Below are 11,846 nucleotides of genomic sequence, written 5' to 3'. Positions count from 1 at the left end.
CTCACCCTCTTTCCCTCTTTCCCCTTCCTTCCTTCCTTCCTTCCTTCCTTCCTTCCTTCCTTCCTTTTACCTACCTCCTTCCCTCCCTTCCTTCCCTCCCTCTTTCTGCCTCCCTCCCTCCTTCCTTCCTTTCCATCCATTCATCCTTCCTTCCCTCTCACCCTTTCCCTCTTTCTCCTTCTTTCCTTCCTTCCTTCCTTCCTTCCTTCCTTCCTTCCTTCTTTCCTTTTTCCTACCTCCTTCCCTTCCTTACCTCCCTCTTTCTGCCTCCCTCCTTCCCTTCCCCATTCATCCTTCCTTCCCTCTCACCCTCTTTCCCTCTTTCTCCTTCCTTCCGTCCATCCTTCTTTCCTTCCTTTTACCTACCTCCTTCCCTCCCTCCCTTCCCTCCCTCTTTCTGTCTCCCTCCTCCCTTCCCTTCCACCCATTCATCCTTCCTTCCCTCTCACCCTCTTTCTCCTTCCTTCCTTCCTTTTACCTACCTCCTTCCCTCCCTTCCTTCCCTCCCTTTTTCTGCCTCCCTCCTTCCCTCCCTCCCACCCTTTCATCCTTCCTTCCCTCTCACCCTCTTTCTCCTTCCTTCTTTCCCCTTTGTCTTTCCTTCTTTCTCTCTTTCCTCCCTCCCTCCCCTCGCTTTTTCTCCCCTCCCTCTCACCATTCCCTTCTTTTACTCCTTCATTCTTTCTCTTTCCTTCCTTCAATTCTTTCCCTCGTTCCATCTTTCGCCTTCCTTCCCTTTTGTCTTTCCTTCCTTCTCTTTCCTTTATCCTTCCCTTTCTTCCTCCATCCTTCCCTTCCTCTTTCTTCCATCCTTCTCTTTTTCCTTTATCCTTCCCCTTCACCCTTTTGTCCTTCCTTCCTTCCCTTTTGTCTTCCTTCTCTCTTTCCTTTCTCCTTCCCTTCTTTCCTTCCATCACTGGGCAGCCAGTACTCCTAGCAGGAAGGGCTAGCATGCGGCCCCCAAGTTGGAAAGTTTGCCCAGGTCTGGTCTATAAGAAGGAATAGATGTATTCCTGAACTCAGAACTTCACAATGATCCCAGGAGACGAGGCTGTGAATACCAAAAGTCAGGAAGTTGCAAATCCCAGAATCCCCACCAATATTATGACTACAGGTCTGGCTCAACTTGATGGAGTTTTCATCTCTCCTGGATGTGATTCTGGAAAAGATTGTTAAGGAAGCGGTCTGCAAACACTTAGAAACAAATGCAGTCATCGCTAATAGTCAACATGGATTTATCAAAACCAAGTCATGCCAGACTCATCTGATCTCTTTTTTCGATAGAGTTACAAGCTGGGTAGATGCGGGAAATGCCGTGGATGTGGCATACCTGGATTTGAGGAAGGCCTTCTTTGACAAGGTCCCCCATGACCTTCTGGCAAGGAAACTAGTCCAATGTGGGCGAGGCAAAACTACGGTGAAGTGAATCTGGAATTGGTTAAGTGGACGAACACAGAGAGTGCTCACTAATGCTTCCTCTTCATCTTGGAAAGAAGTGACGAGTGGAGTGCCCAAAGCAGGGTTCCGTCCTGGTCCCGGTCCTGTTCAACATCTTTATTAATGACTTGGATGAAGGGCTAGAAGGCAGGATCATCAAGTTTGCAGACGACACCAAATTGGGAGGGAGAGCCAAGACTCCAGAGGACAGGAGCAGGATTCAGAACGATCTTGACAGATTAGAGAGATGATTGGCCAAAACTAACAAAATGAAGTTCAACAGTGACAAATGCAAGATACTCCACTTTGGCAGGAAAAACGAAATGCAAAGAGACAGAATGGGGGACGATGAGGCCTGGCTCCAGAGCAATACGTGTGAAAAAGATCTTGGAGTCCTCGTGGACAACAAGTTAAACATGAGCCAACAATGTGATGTGGCGGCAAAAAAAGCCAATGGGATTTTGGCCTGCATCAATAGGAGCATAGTGTCTAGATCTAAGGAAGTCATGCTACCCCTCTATTCTGCTTTGGTTAGACCACATCTGGAATATTGTGTCCAATTCTGGGCACCACAATTGAAGAGAGATATTGACAAGCTGGAATGTGTCCAGAGGAGGGCGACTCAAATGATCAAGGGCATGGAGAACAAGCCCTATGAGGAGCTGCTTAAGGATCTGGGCATGTTTAGCCTGAAGAAGAGAAGGCTGAGAGGAGATATGATAGCCATGTATAAATATGTGAGAGGAAGCCACAGGGAGGAGGGAGCAAGCTTGTTTTCTGCTTCCTTGGAGACTAGGACGCGGAACAATGGCTTCAAACTACAAGAGAGGAGATTCCATCTGAACATGAGGAAGAACTTCCTGACTGTGAGAGCCATTCAGCAGTGGAACTCTCTGCCCTGGAGTGTGGTGGAGGCTCCTTCTTTGGAAGCTTTTAAGCAGAGGCTGGATGGCCATCTGTCAGGGGTGATTTGAATGCAATATTCCTGCTTCTTGGCAGAATGGGGTTGGACTGGATGGCCCATGAGGTCTCTTCCAACTCTTTGATTCTATGATTCTATGATTCTATGATCTACACTGATTTGTGCATTTTGGGTGTTGTAGTCCCTCAAAAAGGAAACTTTCTGCGCTCTGGACCAGATTCATCTCATTACAGGTGATCCTTCTGACACCCAAACTTACCAGAAATACCAGTTATTTGCTGAATGGTCAGTCGAGGGCTAGTGGAAAGTTAGAAAGTTACTCTTGAGTTTTTTTCCCCAACCTCCTGGTATTGTTTGTTCACCCCTTTGCTGTGGGTTGTTGCAACGCCGCCCAAGCCTTTCTCTCTGGCCACTCCCTGCCCAGGTCACACCTGTCAATCCCTCGGCACTCTCAGGTTACACACGCGTGAGGTAGAGATATGAGGAAGAACAGACCGAGGGACCGCTAGAGAACACTTGCCGCTACCGCTGTTGCTTCTGAGTCCATTGGAAGAGACCTACGGCTCTGCTTCTCCAAGGTACTAAGTCTGTAAGGAGAGACCCAAGAATCTGCTTCTCCAAGGGACCAAGTCTATACAAAGAGACCTAAGAATCTGCCGAGCTCCTCAGTCCGTAAGAAGATGTTCTTTTCTGAAAAGAGGCTCGTCGGCCAAGTCTCACGCTTACTGGCCCTGGGCAGCCTGATGCTCTGTGCCGTGGCAGTGCTGAAATACTCCAGCTCGCAGTGCGAATTCAAAGACCTGGGCCAGGACAGCATTGACCAAGGGAACCAGTACTGCAAGGACCAACTCTATGAGTCCATTCGTCTGCCTCGTCGGGGAAACGTTAGTTGTTCCCAGCTCGTCCGTGGAGACCCCGAAGCCATCCAGGAAGCTCTGCTGAGCCGCCTGCAACGGAAAGCCGACGGGGACCACTTGCAGGAAGGCCACTACATCAACATGACCAAGGACTGCGAGCTTTTCCGATCCAGCAGGAAATATATCGAGTTCCCGCTGAGCAAAGAGGAGGAAGAGTTCCCCATCGCTTACTCCATCGTCATCCATGACAAGGTGGAGATGTTTGAGAGGCTGCTGAGGGCCATCTACGCTCCCCAGAATGTGTACTGCGTCCACGTCGACGCCAAGTCTCCGCAACCTTTGCAAGAAGCGGTTCGGAGGATCGCCTCCTGTTTTGGGAACGTCTTCCTTGCCTCCAAGCAGGAAAGAGTGGTGTACGCCTCTTGGAACAGAGTCCAAGCTGACCTGAATTGCATGGAAGACCTCCTTCGAAGCCAGGTCAAGTGGCGGTATCTTCTCAACACTTGCGGGACCGACCTCCCCATCAAGACCAACGCGGAGATCGTCCGATCCCTCAAGGTGTTGGATGGAAGGAACAACATGGAGGCGGAGAAGCCCTCAGAGTATAAAGCAGGCCGCTGGAAGTATCACCACGAAGTGACGGACTCTGTGGTACGGACCCAGACGGAGAAGAGCCCTCCTCCGCAAAGTTCTCCCATGTTCACAGGAAATGCCTATGTGATCCTCAGCAGGGGGTTCATCCAGTATCTCTTCCAAGACCCGATGGTGAAGCAGTTCATAGAGTGGTCCAAAGATACCTACAGTCCTGATGAGCACATCTGGGCAACCCTGCATCGCATGCCGGGAGTGCCAGGTGGGGTGCCTTTCAACAGCAAGTTCGACCTGACGGACATGAACGCCATCGCGAGGTTGGTGAAGTGGTCCTACAGCGAAGGGGACATCGCCAAGGGAGCCCCGTACCCGCCTTGCACGGGGGTCCACAGGCGGGCCGTATGTACTTATGGGGCAGGCGATCTCCATTGGATGCTCTCCCAGCACCATCTCTTTGCCAACAAATTTGACTCCCAAGTTGACAATACCGTCATCGAATGCTTGGAAGAGTACCTGCGTTACAAATCAATACATGGAAAAACACTCTGATCACATCAAATCACAGAGTTGGAAGAGATCTCTGGGGCCATACAATCCAACCCTGTTCCACCATGTAGGAATATTCAATCTAAGCCATCCAGTGTCTGCTTCAAAGCCTCCAGAGAAGGAGACTCCATTGGACTCTAAGGTGCTGAAAAAAGCTCTTACCATCAGGAAGTTCTTCCTAATGTTTGGGTGGAACCACTTTTTCTGGACTCTGTTGCATCCCATGGTTCCCTTCTCAATGAGACCTCCATGTCTCCTCTCAACCTTCTCTTCTCCAAGCTAAAGATTCCTCGCTCCCTCAGAGGGACTCAGGGCATCCAAAACTTTGACCATTTTTGGTCACTGGACACCTTCAAGCTTTTCAATCTCCTTCTTGAATTGCTTTGGCCAGAACTGGACACAGGACGATTCCAGACAAGGAGGTCTGACCAAAGCAGAAGAGAGTTAGGAGAATGACTTCCCTCGGTTGAGACTCCTATGGATGCAGCTTGGAATCACGTTGCATCACACTCCTGACTCATGTTCAGCTTACGGTCTGCTAAGACTCCTAGATCCCTTCCTCGCCATGTGTCCCCCTGTGCATTTCATTATTACTTAGGCAATTCCTCATTGTCTGAGGATGATGGTCCTTCAAGCATGGTGGTGGGTCCGTAAGTAGCTGTGGAGCCCAATACTTGATCCGCATGTTCTCCTGCAGTGAGGACATTGGTTTCCAGGTGGAAGGCGGTCCTGGTCGGCTTGATGCACCTTCTTCCTCTTGGAACATTTCTCCCTTTCATGCTCCATTTGTGTCTCTTTGAATTCTGCAGCACTACTGGTCACAGCTGACCTCCAGTTAGGGAGCTCAAGGGCCAGGGCTTCCCAGTTCTTTCTCAGTGTCTATGCCAGAGTTTTTGAGGATTGGCTTTAAACCTACCTAGCTCAACCTAAAGATCTCTATGTATGTATGTATGTGTTGTCGAACATGGACATAGGTGGCTATGGAGCCCTATTCTTGATCCGCATGTTCTCCTGCAGTGAGGACATCGGTTTCCAGGTGGAAGGCGGTCCTGGTTGGCTTGATGCGCCTTCTTCCTCTTGGAATGTTTCTCCCTTTCATGCTCCATTCATGTCTCTTTGAATTCTGCAGCACTGCTGGTCACAGCTGACCTCCAGTTAGAGTATTCAAGGGCCAGGGCTTCCCAGTTCTTTCTCAGTGTCTATGCCAGAGTTTTTAAGGTTGGCTTTAAACCTACCTAGCTCAACCTCAAGATCCCTATGTATGTATGTTTTGTCGAACATGGACATAGGTGGCTGTGGAGCCCTATTCTTGATCCACATGTTCTCCTGCAGTGAGGACATCGGTTTCCAGTGTCTATGCCAGAGTTTTTGAGGTCTATGCCAGAGTTTTCTGCAGTGAGGACATCGGTTTTCTCAGTGTCTATGCCAGAGTTTTTGAGGTTGGCTTTAAACCTACCTAGCTCAACCTAAAGATCCCTATGTATGTATGTGCTGTCGAACATGGACATAGGTGGCTGTGGAGCCCTATTCTTGATCCGCATGTTTTCCTGTAGTGAGGACATCGGTTTCCAGGTGGAAGGCGATGGCTTGATGCACCTTCTTCCTCTTGGAACGTTTCTCCCTTTCACGCTCCATTTGTGTCTCTTCGAATTCTGCAGCACTGCTGGTCACAGCTGACCTCTAGTTAGAGCGCTCAAGAGCCAGGGCTTCCCAGTTCTTTCTAAGTGTCTATGCCAGAGTTTTTGAGGTTGGCTTTAAACTCATCTAGCTCAACCTAAAGATCCCTTCACTAAAGGGGCTTCCGGTTTCCTTAAAAACTTCGAAATCTTTACGAATTTTTTCCAAATTATGAAGATTCCGACCGAACGTAACCATGCCTAGTATGTATGTGTTATCAAACATGGACCCCTCTGGGTCATATTATATTTACTTAGAATCATAGAATCAAAGAGTTGGAAGAGACCTCATGGGCCATCCAGTCCAACCCCATTCTGCCAAGAAGCAGGAATATTGCATTCAAATCACCCCTGACAGATGGCCATCCAGCCTCTGCTTAAAAGCTTCCAAAGAAGGAGCCTCCACCACACTCCGGGGCAGAGATTTCCACTGCTGAACGGCTCTCACAGTCAGGAAGTTCTTCCTAATGTTCAGATGGAATCTCCTCTCTTGTAGTTTGAAGCCATTGTTCCATTGCGTCCTAGTCTCCAAGGAAGCAGAAATCAAGCTTGCTCCCTCCTCCTCCCTGTGGCTTCCTCTCACATATTTATACATGGCTATCATATCCCCTCTCAGTCTTCTCTTCTTCAGGCTAAACATGCCCAGCTCCTTTAGCCGCTCCTCATAGGGCTTGTTCTCCAGACCTTTTATCATTTTAGTCGCTCTCCTCTGGACACATTCCAGCTTGTCAATATCTCAAATGTTGCAAAAGGTGTGCAATGGACACACACTCGGTGCCCGGGGCAAGCGCATGGGTGGAGGAAAGTGACTAAGGATAAGCTTCGCCTTAAGTTTCATCCAAACGGACGCCAAAAACTCGGTCTCTTAGTCACTTTCCCAGCTTACACTTGTTCCTTGCCCGCAGGGAAAATATACATTGAAGTCACAGATGGCTGGCTTTTCAAAGGTGCCTTTCTGGTTTTGTATTTAATTTTTGCAAATGAAGGTATGTATGGAAAGAACTCTGCATTTTGTTGGCTGCGACTGTCTGTTTGTTGTCGTGCCATTCACTTTCCCATGCATTGTACAGCTTGGGCATTGATTGTATTTATTTCTAAGCTTGGGGGTCCGTCGTTGCCTGGTTTATTTGAAAAAGTTCATTTTTGATAGTGCAAAATGCATAAGGTTGTGGGTGAACTACAACTCCCATCATGCCAGGATAACCCTGAAAAGCTCCATCGGTTTGCTCTAGATGCATCATTGGTGGGGTTCCGTGTGCTCTCTGGCTGCAGGGTAAACTACAACTCCCACTATGGTAAGTCAGTGCCCTCAAACCCTTCCAGGAGGTTGAGTTAGTCATGGGGGTTCTGTGTGCCAAGTTTGGTCCAGGTCCATCATCGGTGGAGGACACAGTTTCTCTGGTTGTGGGTGAACTACAACTCTCAGAAAGGAAGGTCAGCCCTCTCCCAAACCCCTCCAGTAATCAAATTTCCAGTAATCCAGTAATCCAATTTCAACATATGAAGTATGTGTGCCAGATCCATTGGTGTTTGGGTTCTCTTGATGTAGGTGAACTATAACTCCCACTATGGTGAGTCAAACCCAAACCCCTCCAGTAATCAAATTACAACATATGAGGTATGTGTGCCAGATCCCTTGGTGTAGGTGAACTACAACTCCCACCATGGTGAGTCAGTCCCCTCAAACCCTTCCAGAAGGTTGAGTTTGTCATGGGGGTTCTGTGTGCCAAGTTTGGTCCAAGTCCATCATCGGTGGAGGGCACAGTTTCTCTGGCTGTAGGTGAACTACAACTCCCAGAAAGGAAGGTCAGTCCCCCCCCACCCCAAACCCCTCCAGTAATCAAATTTCAACATATCAGGTATGTGTGCCAGATCCATTGGTGTTTGAGTTCTCATTATATAGGTGAACTACAACTCCCTCCATGGTGAGTCAGTGCCCTCAAACCCTTCCACTAGGTTGAGTTAGTCATGGAGGTTCTGTGTGCCAAGTTTGGTCCAGGTCCATCATTAGTGGAGGGCACTGTTTCTCTGGTTGTGGGTGAACTACAACTCCCAGAAAGGAAGGTCAGCCCTCCCCCAAACCCCTCCAGTAATCAAATTTCAACATATGAGGTATGTGTGCCAGATCCATTGGTGTTTGAGTTCTCTTGATGTAGGTAAACTATAACTCCCACTATGGTGAGTCAGTCCCCTCAAACCCTTCCACTAGGTTGAGTTAGTCATGTGGGTTTTCTGTGCCAAGTTTGGTCCAGGTTCATCATCGGTGGAGGGCACAGTTTCTCTGGCTGTAGGTGAGCTACAACTCCCAGAAAGGAAGGTCAGTACCCCCCCCTCCTCACCCCAAACCCCTCCAGTAATCAAATTTCAACATATCTGGTATGTGTGCCAGATCCATTGGTGTTTGGGTTCCCTTGATGTAGGTGAACTACAACTCTCTTGATGTAGGTGAACTACAACTCCCACTATGGTAAGTCAATGTCCTCACACCCTCCAGTAGGTTCTGTGTGCCAAGGGGGTTCTGTGTGCCAAGTTTGGTCCAGGTCCATCATCGGTGGAGGGCACAGTTTCTCTGGTTGTGGGTGAATTACAACTCCCAGAAAGGAAGGTCAGCCCTCCCCCAAACCCCTGCAGTAATCAAATTTCAACATATGAGGTATGTATGCCATATCCATTGGTGTTTGGGTTCTCTTGATGTAGGTGAACTATAACTCCCACTATGGTGAGTCAGTGCCCTCAAACCCTCCAGTAGGTTGAGTTTGTCATGGGGGTTCTGTGTGCCAAGTTTGGTCCAGGTCCATCATCGGTGGGGGGCACAGTTTCTCTGGCTCTAGGTGAACTACAACTCCCAGAAAGGAAGGTCAGTCCCCCCCCCCCACCCCAAACCCCTCCAGTAATCAAATTTCAACATATCAGGTATGTGTGCCAGGTCCATTGGTGTTTGGGTTCCCTTGATGTAGGTGAACTACAACTCTCTTGATGTAGGTGAACTACAACTCCCACTATGGTGAGTCAGTGCCCTCAAACCCTTCCACTAGGTTGAGTTAGTCATGGGGGTTCTGTGTGCCAAGTTTGGTCCAGGTCCATCATCGGTGGAGAGCACAGTTTCTTTGGTTGTAGGTGAACTACAACTCCCAGAAAGGAAGGTCAGCCCTCCCCCAAACCCCTTCAGTAATCAAATTTCAACATATGAGGTATGTGTGCCAGATCCATTGGTGTTTGGGTTCTCTTGATGTAGATGAACTATAACTCCCACTATGGTCAGTGCCCTCAAACCCTCCAGTAGGTTGAGTTTGTCATGGGGGTTTTCTGTGCCAAGTTTGGTCCAGGTCCATCATTGGTGGAGGTCACAGTTTCTCTGGTTGTGGGTGAACTACAACTCCCAGAAAGGAAGGTCAGCCCTCCCCCAAACCCCTCCAGTAACCAAATTTCAACATATGGGATATGTGTGCCAGATCCATTGATGTTTGGGTTCTCTTGATGTAGATGAACTACAACTCCCACTATGGTGAGTCAAACCCAAACCCCTCCAGTAATCAAATTTCAACATATGAAGTATGTGTGCCATATCCATTGGTGTTTGGGTTCTCTTGATGTAGGTGAACTATAACTCCCACTATGGTGAGTCAGTCCCCTCAAACCCTTCCAGGAGGTTGAGTGAGTCATGAGGGTTCTGTGTGCCAAATTTGGTCCAAGTCCATCATCGATGGAGGGCACAGTTTCTCTGGTTGTGGGTGAACTACAACTCCCAGAAAGGAAGGTCAGCCCTCCCCCAAACCCCTCCAATATCAAATTTCAACATATGAGGTATGTGTGCCATATTCTTTGGTGTTTGGGTTCTCTTGATGTAGGTGAACTATAACTCCCACTATGGTGAGTCAGTGCTCTCAAACCCTTCCACTAGGTTGAGTTAGTCATGGGGGTTTTCTGTGCCAAGTTTGGTCCAGGTTCATCATCGGTGGAGGGCACAGTTTCTCTGGCTGTAGGTGAACTACAACTCCCAGAAAGGAAGGTCAGTCCCCCCCACTCCAAACTCCTCCAGTAATCAAATTTCAACATATGAGGTATGTGCTGGAATTTGGGGAAAATAAACCTTGACATTGGGAGTTGTAGTTACTGGGATTTATAGTTCACCTACAATCAAAGAGCATTCCAAGCTCCACCAATGATGGAATTGAACCAAACTTGGCACAGAGAATTCCCATTACCAACAGAAAATACTGGAAGGGTTTGATTGACCTTGAGTTTTGGAGTTGTAGTTCACCTACATCCCGAGAGCACTGTGGACTCAAACAATAATGGATCTGGACCAAATTTGACATGACAATCAATATGCCCAAATGTGAACTCTGCTGGAATTTGGGGAAAATAGACTTGACATTGGGAGTTGTAATTACTGGGATTTATAGTTCACCTACATCCCGAGAGCACTGTGGACTCAAACAATAATGGATCTGGACCAAATTTGGCATGGCAATCAATATGCCCAAATGTGAACTCTGCCGGAATTTGGGGAAAATAAACCTTGACATTGGGAGTTGTAGTCACTGGGATTTATAGTTCACCTACATCCTGAGAGCACTGTGGACTCAAACAATAATGGATCTGGACCAAATTTGGCATGACAATCAATATACCCAGATGTGAACTCTGCTAGAGTTTGCGGAAAATAGACCTTGACATTGGGAGTTGTAGTTACTGGGATTTATAGTTCACCTACATCCCAAGAGCACTGTGGACTCAAACAATAATGGATCTGAACCAAATTTGGCATGGCAATCAATATGCCCAAATGTGAACTCTGCCGGAATTTGGGGAAAATAAACCTTGACATTTGGGAGTTGTAGTCACTGGGATTTATAGTTCACCTACATCCCGAGAGCACTGTGGACTCAAACAATAATGGATCTGGACCAAATTTGGCATGGCAATCAATGTGCCCAAATGTGAACTCTGCTAGAGTTTGGGGAAAATAGACCTTGACCTTGGTAGTTGTAGTCACTGGGATTTATAGTTCACCTACATCCCAAGAGCACTGTGGACTCAAACAATAATGGATCTGAACCAAATTTGGCATGGCAATCAATATGCCCAAATGTGAACTCTGCCGGAATTTGGGGAAAATAAACCTTGACATTTGGGAGTTGTAGTCACTGGGATTTATAGTTCACCTACATCCCGAGAGCACTGTGGACTCAAACAATAATGGATCTGGACCAAATTTGGCATGGCAATCAATGTGCCCAAATGTGAACTCTGCTAGAGTTTGGGGAAAATAGACCTTGACCTTGGTAGTTGTAGTCACTGGGATTTATAGTTCACCTACAATCAAAGAGCATTCTGAACCCCGCCACGGTTAGAATTGGACCAAACTTCCCACACAGAACCGCCATGACAAACAGAAAATCCTGTGTCTTTGGCGACCCCTCTGACACCCCCTCGCGACACCTCCAGGTTGAGAAACGCTGTCCTAGGTCAACTTTGGTCTTGTGAGCCCAACTTGGGGCAATTTCTCAGTTTCTGAATGTGTTACCCTGCTCTCCTCCTCTCTCAAGTGGCAGAAAGTTTCAAGCGTTTTCTATCTAGTGCCAGTTTCCTTGTGATCAACCCACCAGTTTCTTAGTTATGGACTTTGTGAATACGTGTGTAGATGTGTACTTAAGCTCTTATTGTGAACAGCTTGGAATAAAACAAAGGACAACACCTTCTCGGACTTTTTGTTTCGGGAGTTAACTGTCGTCATCCATTCAGGTGGGTCAGAGACGGCCATCCAGGTGTGCCACGCCTTTGAGGAAGGCATTCTCCCTTTGCAACAGCAGC

General features: G+C 47.9%; 1 protein-coding gene across 1 annotated transcript; it reads left to right on the top strand.

Annotated features, from left to right (window-relative positions):
- Window positions 1–2,943: 2,943 nt before the first annotated feature.
- GCNT3 (glucosaminyl (N-acetyl) transferase 3, mucin type) lies at window positions 2,944–4,356 on the top strand. Its single transcript, XM_067471482.1, has one exon. It carries the CDS (start codon window positions 3,040–3,042, stop codon window positions 4,354–4,356), a length of 1,317 nt encoding a protein of 438 aa, XP_067327583.1. The 5' UTR covers window positions 2,944–3,039.
- The last annotated feature ends 7,490 nt before the right edge of the window (window positions 4,357–11,846 follow it).

This window comes from Anolis sagrei, chromosome 9 (assembly GCF_037176765.1).
Source record: "Anolis sagrei isolate rAnoSag1 chromosome 9, rAnoSag1.mat, whole genome shotgun sequence".
Taxonomy (NCBI): Eukaryota; Metazoa; Chordata; class Lepidosauria; order Squamata; family Dactyloidae; genus Anolis; species Anolis sagrei.
Note: the sequence above shows the minus strand (reverse complement) of the source record. Positions and strands in the feature narration are given on the sequence as shown.

Excerpts from the sequence above, each read along its gene's own strand:
- GCNT3 (XM_067471482.1), top strand. The coding sequence starts at position 3,040 with ATGTTCTTTTCTGAAAAGAGGCTCGTCGGCCAAGTCTCACGCTTACTG.